The sequence below is a fragment of the Onychostoma macrolepis genome, chromosome 11, assembly GCF_012432095.1.
Source record: "Onychostoma macrolepis isolate SWU-2019 chromosome 11, ASM1243209v1, whole genome shotgun sequence".
Classification (NCBI taxonomy): domain Eukaryota; kingdom Metazoa; phylum Chordata; class Actinopteri; order Cypriniformes; family Cyprinidae; genus Onychostoma; species Onychostoma macrolepis.
The window spans coordinates 27,796,611-27,809,386 of NC_081165.1; the positions used below are offsets into that span (position 1 = coordinate 27,796,611).

General features: G+C 44.5%; 1 protein-coding gene across 2 annotated transcripts in view; it reads right to left on the reverse strand.

Moving 5' to 3' along the window:
• The window catches only part of LOC131548986 (GTPase IMAP family member 8-like), a 34,441-nt gene that overhangs the window by 14,147 nt on the left and 7,518 nt on the right, over positions 1-12,776 (reverse strand). For both annotated transcript variants that reach the window (XM_058790664.1, XM_058790662.1), the window contains exon 2: positions 10,266-10,940. In XM_058790664.1, the coding sequence (XP_058646647.1) occupies positions 10,266-10,940 (675 nt within the window). The remainder of the gene's footprint in view (positions 1-10,265; positions 10,941-12,776) is intronic.

Genomic DNA, 12,776 nt, shown 5'->3' on the forward strand with positions numbered 1-12,776 from the left:
TGACCTTTGTCTCTTCTCAGCCTGAGAGAGCTCTGAAAATAACAATGTAAATGTGAAAACAGAACTAATGACATTTACTTACTAAGTTTACAAATGTATATTTAGATGTGTCTTATATTATGTTAGTTTTAAAAATACGCTTCAATGTGCTTTTTTGTGTTTTTAGTATTTTTTTTTTCTCTGTGGAACAGGAAGTAAAATTTTGTAAAACAGGTTTGTCTGCTCCAGTTGAAGAACTTACCAAATGATGATTTAATGTCCTGTAAACTTTCCTGAACACCATCTATGATGATACTTTCCCATCGGCTGAACTCTCTCATCAGAAGACTTTTAATCGGCTCAGGGACTGAAAGAAATTAAGGCACAATATTAATGTTCATAAAACAGACATTTGAAAAGTAATCCCCCCCCCCCGAGACTGAACCTACTCAGATTCATTCATGACACCTCATACAACTGCTGACCCTTTATGCATATGTCTAAAGCTTATATCCAGTTCTGACACAAATATATAAATAAATCCCACTTACTGTTGTCCTGTTGAGGTGCACTGATCGCTTTTAATGGTGTATGGGAATCAGGAGGTTTATCTTGAGCTACTGAAACACCATTATTAAAATGTTAATCACAGAAATATATATACAAATTATACCTGACAACACAATAGTGAGTGAAAACATACATTCAGGAGGATCATCCATACTAAAAGAGTCCTGAAGATATAGATGTTCTTCCAAGATATCCATGCATAACTTTTCTATCTTCCTTCTTATCTCTTGAGCTTTTCTCTTAAACCCCTCGTCCAGAAAGTGGCAGACATCCTTCAGTCTGATCTCCATATTCAGATCCTCCTGTTTGTCAGTTTTCTGACAGCTTTTCTCACAGTTTTTCTGTGTGTTGAGATGAAACAAACTGTTTTCTGCCACCATCTCATCAATCTTCTGGAGCAGCTCTGAGACTTGAGATCGGTTCTTCTTGTCTGTGTTGTCAAAGACGTGATATCTGTTCCTGCATTTCTCAATCAGCCACTGAAGAGCTTCTCCTTCACTCTCAATGTGCTGCTCGATTGAGATGTCTTTAAATCTGTCGCCCCACGTGAACAAAACTATTGTGTGTCTCCAGACGTCGTCTCCCAGGATGGACATATTTTGCTGAATGATTCTCTTTTGTTCTTCCTGAAATGATGTATCTGCAGGAATCACGAGCAGCATGGCATGAGGGAAATTCTTATAGTCTGAAACGCTTCCTAAGATCGCAGATCTAATGAAATCTGGGTTGAGTTCAGATGTGAAGTACTTCCGCCAGCCTGGAGTGTCCAAAACACTAATCTTCCTTCCGTCTACATCTCCAAACCCTCTCATACCCTCTCTGGTTCTTCCTCCTATGGCAAATTCATCCCGGTTCAAGATGGTGTTTCCAGCTAAACTCTTTCCAGCAAGAACCCATCCCAACAAAACAACTCTGATCTCCTCAAGACGATGCACATACTCTGAAATAAAAGGACAGTTGAAATATGAAAAGGATCTGCATATGAGCCTGTTTACACCTGAAATACAAAGCCATAACCATTCTTGAAAATAATAATTTTTGAAAGAATTAAATAAATCAAAGGGCTTTAATGTATTTAAGAGAATAAAGAATGAAGAACAGTAAAATACCAAGAAGTAATCCATTTGAACTACTTGCAAATAATATTTTTATTTTAAAATATGCATACATTTACATTTATCTGTATGCTATTCACAAAGAATGCGTTTTGCTTTGAAAATGGGGAAAATCACAAAGTCTCAAGATGCGTTTTTAAAAGTTGAACTTGCCACATTTGTAGAGCACTGCAAAAGACACAACCGTCAAAAGTTCCCTTTCAAAATAGTCTCTCACATTTTTGCTTGAGTTTATCACTCAAGGGAAAAACTCTGTTTCCTTTCGAATGGTCTCTCCCCTTACGTAGAGTGCATATGGCAAAACTCCTGTTTAACTCTGTACCGAAGCCTGATTTGTTCACGTTTGTGTAGCTGCACAAACCAATGGCACTTTAGCCCGCCAGAAAGGGCGGAGCCGACCACTACATAAGTCGGCTCAGAGCGCCATTTGTCAGATCATTCTCCTTCAGCGATGAGGAACATCTCATCGCTGACTCTGCTGGAAGCTGAAGAAAGAAGAAAAAGCAGAGGAAAAAGAAGCTCTTCGCTGCCGTCGAAAATCCCCTGACAGTGACGATTCCCTGCGGCCATCCGGCATGTTAAAGGGGGGGTACAATGCTGTTTCATGCATTCAGAGTTGTTTACACTGTTAAAGAGTTGGATTCTCATGCTAAGCATGGACAAAGTTTAAAAAAAACGATTTGGCCAAAAATCTTACTTCCGGGTTCGTAGAAGTTTCGGAAAGTTTTTTTCAATCATGGCTCTTGCTGACATAAATGATAGTGGAACTCCTTAAATGGGCATTTCTCCCGGAAGAGCACGCCCGTGCACACTTCGACCAGAACGAGAGCGAGAGCTCGACCATCAACGCGCTTCATTCTGCTGCACTGCTGCACAGGCCTCGCTCAGGAAGAATGCATCTAAAGAAGTGCATTTTTGGTTGTGAGGGAAAGATAACCTTGTTCAGCTTCCCAAAAGAACCCAGCATTACGTGAACAGTGGATGCAGTTTGTTTTTCCAGGGCAGCAATGGTTTAAGTTATATAAACAAGGCTCAGTTCAACGCTGGATCTGCACATCGTTTGAAACTGAAAGATGGAGCAGTCCCAGCTATAAAAGATCCCGGTCATGATTCAGAACGGTAAGTGAAACGGCATCAAATGTCTCTGTTTTGTTTTCAATCGGCGCTCAAGTGCTCGTCACTCTTTAGCCCCGCCCACGGTGTGCCTCCAGGAGCTTGGCTTTTTTTTTTCTTTACGAGAGAATCGTAAAGTTGTATCTTTCTTTTATAGATGTGATCAAACTAAAAACTTTTTGGAGATATGAAGGATGCGGTACTACTCTATAGGTACTCTGTTATGCCCCCTTTAAGGAGCGATTTTAAGAGCAAATTTCCTAAAAGAGTCACGCCACGAGTGTGGATCGTGCAGGAGAATGACGGGCACAGTGAGTACGTCGCCTGTCTGGGCAGTGCTCATGCAGAGGCTGCGCTTTCTGATGGCTCATGCTCCCATTGCGAGAGTATGAGCCTTTCCCGTCTCTGCTCGTGATTCGCCTTCCATGTAGGCGCCCCCACCACCACCACTGACGACTCCCCACTGGAGGAAGCTGTTGCTGCTCATCTGTGCCCGCCATCTGCCCTCAGTCTGAAGGCCCAGGCAGTGCATCCTCTAAGCCATGCAGGACCACCTTGGCGCTCGCCAACAGGGCTTATGCAGCGGCCAGTCAGGCCGGATCGGTGCTTACAATGGCAGTTCTCCAGGTGTTTCAAGCTAAACTTCTCCACAGTATGGATGAGTTTGTCCAGTAGCACCAGGAGGCTTCAAGAGCTGCGCACAGCAACAGATCTGGCTCACGTGCTACGAAGGCAACAGCACAGGCAATCAGCAAGACCATGGCCAGCTTGGTGGTGCTGGAGTGCCACCTCTGGTTAAACCTTACCGAGATCAGGCGCGTTGAGAAGATGGTCTTCCTGGATTCGCCAGTCTTGCCAAAGGGCCTGTTCGGCCCCGGACGGCAAAACGCTTTCCCTACCAAGCATCAAGGTCCCTGCCCTTGAGTAGTGCTGGACCCGAGCCGACGAAGCCGTCCTGGGGTGCGTTTCCCAAAAACAACTATGGTCGCAAGTTCCGTCGTTACCAATAGAGTTCAATGAAACTAACGACCATAGTTTGCTAACGATGCTTTAGGGAAACGCACCCCTGATCCTCTAGAGAGGAAGAGCCGCTAGAGAGGAAGAGGAGGGGTTCAATTCTCGCCTCGGCCGGTTTCATCCTTCATCCCTCCGAGCACCTCTGAGCAATGGAGTTTCGTTTCTAGCTGGTTACACCCTGCAGGTGCAGTGTGTACCTGAATGTTTTACCTCTGTGATAGCGGACCCACATGCAATAAAGAGCAAATTTCCTCTTCACACTCTCACACACACTCATACAAACACAAGCTCCCCGCCTTGGCCTGGGCAGCCATCCCAGGGGTATCAAGTTGGGTTCTAAACACAATACAACGAGGTTACTCGCTCCAGTTCGCTTGCAGACCACCTCACTTCAGAGGTATTGTTCAAACTTCTGTTTCGGACAATGAAGCTCCCGTTCCCCGACAAGAAGTAAAAGCACTGCTTGCAAAGGGTGCTGTGAAATCAGTGCCCCCAGCGAACAGTCAGTCAGGCTTTTACTGCCACTACTTCCTCGTTCCAAAGAGAGATGGTGGGTTAAGACCTATTCTAGATCTCAGATGTCTGAATCCCTCACTTATGTGCCGGTCGTTCAAGATGTTAACTATCAAACAGATCCTTGCGCACATTTGCGCCGAGGACTGGTTTTTGACTGTGGATCTGAAAGACGCTTACTTTCACATAGCCCCCATCACAGACCGTTCTTGAGATTCGAGTTTGAGGGAGTAGACTGCATCTATCAGTATGCAGTTCTTCAGTTTGGGCTGTCCCTGGCCCCACGCATTTTTACGAAGTGCATGGATGCGGCTCTTTCCCCTCTGAGACAGATGGGAATCCGCGTTTTGAACTACCTCAACGATTGGCTAGTCCTAGCCAGATCAGAACGGGAGTTGGTCGCTCACAGAGAACTGTTGCTCAGTGACTTAGAACACCTGGGGTTGGTCATCAACCCGCACAAGAGTCACTTGTTGCCCAGACAGCAGGATGTCTTTCTGGGAATGATTTTAGACTCTGCCCGAATGTGGGCATGGATTACGCCGGAACGATCCCTGACCATCCAGCGATTGGCGGCATGTCTCAAACCGGGGACGACCCGCCCCCTGAAGGTTTTCCAGAGGTTGCTCGGCCTCATGGCAGCCACTGCCTTTGCAATACCTCTGGGCCTGCTTCACTCCTTAAATTTTGGCTCAATGCCCGAGTTCCATCCCACGCATGGCACCACACCTATGTCAGAGCTGTGGCCCCCTGGACGACCTCTCGCCTGTTTCAGACAGGAACGCGAGGTTAGGGCTGACCTCCAGGAGGAAGGTAGTCACAACAGATGCATCCAACTCGGGTTGGGGTGTCTTGTTGGAGGGCAATCCGGCATCAGGCTCCTGGTCAGTCCCGGAGCAACGCCTGCATATCAACTGCCTAGAGATGCTGGCAGTTTTCTGAGCCCTGAAAACCTTCCTACCGGCCTTAAAGGGGCTCCACGTCTCAGTCCGGTTGGACCATATAACTGTGGTGTCTTACATCAACCGTCAAGACGGTCTCAGGTCACGCTCTCTTTGCAGGATGGCTCGTCGCCTCCTTTTTTGGGCACAGAAAGAACTCCTCTCGTTAAGGGCGGTTCATGTGCCGGGCAGATTGAACCATTCCATTGAGGAGGGACCTTCTCTCGCAGGCGAAAGGTATGATCTGGCATCCCCAGCCAGAGCTGTGGAGCCTTCATGTTTGGTGCCTCAACGGGAGCTTAGCTAGCTCCCAGCGGGAGTAAGTAACACCATTTTAGAGGCTAGAGCACCTTCTATGAGGCACCTCTATGGCCAAAAATGGTCGGTCTTCCTTGACTGGTGCTCTGCACATGGCCTGGACCTGGTGTCATGTGACATGTCCCACATGCTAACCTTTTTGCAAGAGCTGTTGGATAAGGGGCGCGCCCCTTCCATGCTCAAAGTCTATTTGACAGCTATCGCAGTGAACCATTCTCTCAGAGCTGGCCATTCGATCGGCAAAAATGACCTGATCGTTAGGTTCTTGAAGGGTGTCCGGAGGTTGAACCCTCCTCGTCCTCAGACTGTGCTGTCTTGGGACTTGTCTATAGTCCTTCGGGCCCTACGGGGGTCCCCCTTTAAGCCGCTCAGTTCGGCTGAATTGTGGCCCTTATAAAATGACAGGACACCTGGCGAGGCTAATAGCCTCGTACCTGTAGCACCGAGCCCAAAATCACGCTGCATTTCCACCGTCGGGCCAGAAGCTCCACAGCGCTTCACTAAAACCCACCCTTTACACACCTTTCTGGAACAACTTTACACAACCCCATCATTTCACCAACAAAGAAAAGTTATCAGAAAACTAATCAGAAATAAATCACTGGAACTAGCGTGATCACAAAACGAACATAATAAAAGCAGCTCTTTGTTTGCATTTTTTGTTGTTTACTTAAAAATGTATATCCAAAATTATTAATGTTTTACCAGTTTTAAAATAAGTGATACATTGTTCATAATTAATTAATTTGTCAGCATTAAAAATTTGTCACAGAAATAAAATGGTATTTACTGTTATTTCACAAAAGAAAGAGATAAATGTTACTAAATAAATACACGATTGTGATAGCCTGTATAATTTGTCTGATTTCTTCAAGCCATTGGCCCCAAGGAAGCCCTGACAAGGCACAATCAAGCCATGGAAGTGACAGTGGAAACGCGACTGGCCCTGGCACACCCACTTTTGGCCCAACAGTGGAAACGCAGCTAGTGATTGCTTCACTTGCCTGGGCCGTGCACTCACAGTTATCTGATTAGATGGACTGCCCTCATTGCGAGAGCATGAGTCTCGCTTTGCTACACTCGTGAAACACTTTCTTTCATGAAAGCGGTCCCACCCCTTGCGCTCTCCCATTTCTCCCCTCCAGGAGCCTTGGAGGAGCAAACAGTGGAGTCAGAGGGCTGGCTCGAGTGAGCTCACACTGGCATAGGTAATGAAGTGGCCATTCAGGATGAAATTCACAAATTTACAAGTTGACCTCTTCACCTCAGAAGACAACATTTATTGCCCAATGGCCCAAAGTGCACCTGTACACTTTTCCCCCGATCACTCTGCTCCCTCAGGTCATAAGATGAGTCTGGGAGTTGAGATGCTCAGTCCTTCTAGTGGCTCCACCAGGCAGATCCAATTGTGGTTCCCCAAGTTAGTTCAACTGGTGTCTGCTGCCCCTTGGCCAATTCCACTGAGGAAAGACCTCCTCTCTCAAGCAAAAGGGACAGTTTGTCACCCCAAGCCCAAGTTGTGGAGCCTGCACCTGTGGTCCCTTAATGGGAGTCTTAGTCGTTAAGTTCCTGAGGGGAGCCAGGAGACTAAATACACCTCGCCCTAATACTGTTCCTACCTGGGATCTATTCACGGTCCTCAGGGCCCTTCAAGGCCCTCCGTTTGAGTCACTTCAGTTGGCTGACTTGCGGCCCCTGTTGCTATTATTGGCTTTAGCGTCGGTCAAGCATGTCAAGATTGCTGCATGCCTTGAGTTTGTCCTGCAAAGCCAAGACATGGCAATGTGCCTACGGTGTTTTCTATTTCATTCAGAGCAGTTCCTGGTTACTTATGCCCTTACTTGCCCATGTTCCCTTAGGACCCTCACCCCAGGCACCCTAGGGCTAGGCTCGCAAGACAGCTTTTCCTTCTGTGCTTATAGCACAGCGTTATTGGATGAATTGTTTGCCTAGTGTGATAAGTGCAATGTGAGAGACCGTTTAGAAAGGTTACTAACGTGACTTCAGTTCCCTGAGATAACAGAGAAAGACCATGGAAAATTGTCCATTAACATGTCGGAAACCCAAAATTACAAATAGCAAATTTAGAATTACATTTGAATTACACTGAACAAAATTATAAACGCAACACTTTTGTTTTTGCCCCCATTTTTCATGAGCTGAATTTAAAGATCTAAGGCCTATTTCTCTCAAATATTGTTCACAAATCTGTCTAAATCTGTGTTAGTGAGCACTTCTCCTTTGCCAAGCTACTCCATCCACCTCACAGGTGTGGCATATTAAGATGCTGGTTAGACAGCATGATTATTGCACAGGTGTGCCTAATGGTGCGTTCACACCAGACGCGAATGAAGCGTTAAGCGCGAGTGATTTACATGTTAAGTCAATGCAAAGACGCGAATAGACATCCTGCGGCGCGATTCGCGCGAATGACGCGATTTGCGCGAATGAGGCGGCGCGAATTGAGCGTTTCAGGCGTTTGACGCGCGTAACGCGTGATTCGCGCGAGTTGAAAAATCTGAACTTTGGCGAAAATTCGCGCCGCGTTAACCAATCAGGAGCTTGCTCTAGTAGTGACGTGATTACGACGTAGCGAGCGGAGGGAATCCCAAACAACAATGGAGGACAAAATAATCATCACTGTTTGTGGATACCCAGAGCTGTATGATAGCCTACATTTTCGTACTTTTACAGAAACAGTAATAAAAAGGATTTTGCTTGGAAGCAAGTGAGTGAGGAGGTCGGACAATCTGGTAAGTTGTAAAAAAACGCTCTTTATACAATTTGAGCTACATATTGAGACTACAAGCTAGCTAAATTGAGCTTATTCGCGGTATTTTATCCATGTCAGCCATTTCGCAACGAGACAGGAGCCATTCGCCTGGCAGAAGCCCCTCCCATGACGCGAATTCGCGTCTGTTGTGAAGTGAATGTCACGCGCGAATGAAGCGAATTTCACGCGCGAATGAAGCGTGTAAACTCATGTCTGATGTAAACTGATGTTCAAGCGTCCAACTACGCGTGAATAGCGCGATTTATTCGCGCAAGTCGCGTCTGGTGTGAACGCACAGTTAGGCTGGCCACAATAAAAGGCCACTCTAAAATGTGCAGTTTTACTGTATTGGGGGGGTCGGGGGGGGGTCCGAAAACCAGTCACCACGGTGACCACCGTTTGCCTCACGCAGTGCAACAAATCTCCTTCGCATCAGGTTGTTGATTGTGGCGTGTGGAATGTTGATCCACTCCTCTTCAATGGCTGTGTGAAGTTGCTGCAACATGGGGCCGTACATTATCATGCTGCAACATGAGGTGATGGTCGTGGATGAATGGCACAGCAATGGGCCTCAGGATCTCTTCACGGTATCTCTGTGCATTCAAAATGCCATCAATAAAATACACCTGTGTTCGTTGTCCATAACATACGTCTGCCCATACCATAACCCCACTGCCACCATGGGCCACTCGATCCACAACGTTGACATCAGCAAACCACTCACCCACACAACGCCATACACGCTGCCTGCCATCTGCCCTGTACAGTGAAAACCGGGATTCATCCGTGAAGAGAACACCTCTCCAAAGTGCCAGACGCCATCGAATGTGAGCATTTGCCCACTCAAGTCGGTTATGACGACGAACTGCAGTCAGGTCGAGACCCCGATGAGGACGACAAGCATGCAGATGAGCTTCCCTGAGACGGTTTCTGACAGTTTGTGCAGAAATTCTTTAGTTATGCAAACCGATTGTTGCAGCAGCTGTCTGGGTGACTGGTCTCAGACGATCTTGGAGGTGAAGATGCTGGATGTGGAGGTCTTGAGCTGGTGTGGTTACACGTGGTCTGCGGTTGTGAGGCCAGTTGGATGTACTACCAAATTCTCTGAAACGCCTTTGGTAGAGGCTTATGGTAGAGAAATGAACATTCAATTCACGGGCAACAGCTCTGGTGGACATTCCTGCAGTCAGACCTTGATCAAACCTCGAGACATCTGTGGCATTGTGCTGTGTGATAAAACTTTTATTGTGGCCAGCCTAAGGCACACCTGTGCAATAATCATGATATGCCACACCTGTGAGGTGGATGGAGTATCTCGGCAAAGGAGAAGTGCTCACTAACACAGATTTAGACAGATTTGTGAACAATATTTGAGAGAAATAGGCCTTTTGTGTACATAGAAAAAGTCTTAGATCTTTGAGTTCAGCTCATGAAAAATGACGGCAAAAACAAAAGTGTTGCGTTTATAATTTTGTTCAGTGTATATAAATCACGCAAATGATTAATCTAATTTTTTTTTATTCAAATCGGCAAAATTCAACAAAAAGTCAAGTAGTTTGCATCATTGGATATTAATGTCCATTGTTTAACATTTTTAACTTAAATCATTGTCAAATATTAAAATGTTCAGCTGGTCCACTTAAATATTTACTCACAGTCTTTCCATGTTAAAAACTGAAGTGTTGTGTTGGAATTCAGAAAAATTAAAGCACAGTAAAAAGAACAATAAAGACCCGCCTTCTTCAATTTGATTGGCCCTCTCAGATATTTTGACATTGACTAGCTCTGTTAAACAGTTGAGGCAGACCAGGTTAAAGTTTAAATATTAAAACGTTTTTTCATCCAAACAACAAACAGAAAAATAAATGAATATCACCTGTCAAAATTCGCCGAACAACCATAAATGTAACTGTATCTTTATCCTACCTTTTTCTTTAACTATTGACCGTTCCTTCTGTACTCTGGATTTTCTAGAATTTGCTCTGGTCTGAATTTCCTCCCACTGCTCATTGACTTCCTTTACTTTTTCCAGATCAATATCAAAGTGCTTGCCTTTACTCCTCCTCACAATTCCTTCGATTTTCTTGAACAGCTCTTTGACTTGAGTTCGGTCGTGATGGTTTGAATTATTAAAAACAAGATATTTATTTTCACATTTTTCAATAAGCCGCTTGAGTGCTGACCCCTCTTCCCGAATATGCTGCTCAATGTCTTCTTGTTTAATCAAATCTCCTCTTGTGAAGATGATGAGGGTGTGAGTCCAGACATTGGGACCCAGCAGCTCCAAATGCTCCTCCAGAAACCTCCCATCAGGGTCAGTAAATGCAGAATCGGCCCGAATCACGATCAGAACCGCGTGAGGTCCGGGTGAAATCAGATAAATCCTGCGAACCAGCTGCAGTTTGGAGATGTTGGAATAATCGCTCGGATTGATGGTTTTCCACCAGCCAGGTGTTTCAACCAGACTGACTCTCCTGTTATCAATAAATCCCTCTCTCTTCACATGTTCATCTCCTTCAGCTTCTGTTCTGGTTTCCAATATAGTGTTGATCACCGATGTTTTCCCACAGTGTTGCCTTCCAATAAGAACTGCTCTCAACTCTGAAAAAACAAGAAGAAAATAAAATGTTAATAAAATAATAGATGCAACTTTATAGTGATAATCTAATATCTAATATTGTGTTTATCACTGAGGCTTTGTGAGATTTCTGCCATCCCAGAACAGCAGCTCAACACAAGGACATTGAAAAGTGAAACTGCAAATTTCATTTAAAATTTTGATAGTAGTACTTACGCTGTTACGGAGCAAACGAGACGAGAGACATGCGGATCCATGTGCAAGCTTTATTTACAAGGGCGTGGTCAGGAAACAAGCAAGGGTCAAACAATGACAAACAGGTATATCACAGGCAAGGCAAAGAGTCATCCAAAACGGGCACGAGTCAGTCGACAGCGAACAATATCCAAAGGGGCTTGACAAGAGAGGTAATCCGAAAACGTAAGCAAAAGTCCAGGCAGGGGAAAACACAATCTGAAACAGGCAAGGCAAGGCAAGGCAAGACTAGGAAAACTATAAAAGGCTCTGTAGGGTAGCTAAAGCTAGGGCAGCGATAAGTGCATACAATACTCGGCAGTGAAGAAGAAGAAGTCCATGGTTTATGTAGTATGTGTGATTGTGTGATAGTTCTCAGGTGTGAGCGTGTGATTAATTTATGAACTTTTTTAATGATCTCCAGATGTGTTATGACATTTGTTTGTAATATATCTGCCTTACAGTAATTAAACCATGAGCTCAGAATGAAATAGGATATTCTTTAAATTGACCTTAAATGTTCATCAGATGTGTTATGTCATATGTTTGTAACATATACCAAGAGTACCTTAATTAACAGCGGACCTCCGCATGGGACATGAGATTTGCTTAAATCGGTCGTGTTAAAACGGAGCTTTTGATCTTATTCGTCCGGGACAGCTGCAGGGCAGCATGTGCTTGGTATCAGATGGCTCAACATAGCATACTTGTTTGCTTAGCTATCTTAATGGTACATTACACAGGTCCAATTGTTTTTTATCTACAGATAATTATGCATTTTACAACCTAACACTAACCCGTCACAGAAAACTTAACATCTTACAAAATAAAGAAATAATTAATGTGTTTTATAAGTAATTTACACATGGTTTTCAATAAAATGCCCCATGCAATGTCAAAATGTTCATGCCCCTCTCTGAGAGGACACTTGGCCCCCACAACGTAGGTTAAGCAAGTACACAAACACACATTCAGTCGTCTGAGTCTTATTCTCTTCTTTTAAATGAATATAAATTAATTACACAATATAAAACAATGCAAACATTTACGCTAGTTTTAGGTAACAAAAAAAAAAATTGTAATGAGGAGCCAGCGACGTCAAAATAAGTAAAGGTGGGGGAAAAATATATATATTTTAATAGGTCAAACGATAAGGGCTACTGGGGGCCCTGACATGTTCGGTCCATAGACATCTTTCAATTCGATTAACATTTATTTTATATTTGAATTTGTATCACATAAAATTAAAGTTTCTACATTATATTTACAAACTTTTATATTCATATTTACATTATATTAATTAATTTTATACTGAATCACCCCCATAAACCTACCCGTTGTCACGAATCCTGTCCCTGCACTTCCGTTCATTCACCACCAGAGGTCACTCGCTCACCACATTGACTCTCACAGCACACATCACACTGGACTCAATTTCCCATCATCCATTGCACTGATTGCACACACAGCTGAAGGCACTGATCACACAGCTATCACTAATCACACACTCTATTTAAACCCTGGACTTTGTTTCCCTCACTGCCGAGTATTGTATGCTTTTACCGCTTCCCTAGCCATAGCTACTCTACAGAGCTCCTGATAGTTTACCTAGTTTTCCCCTGCCT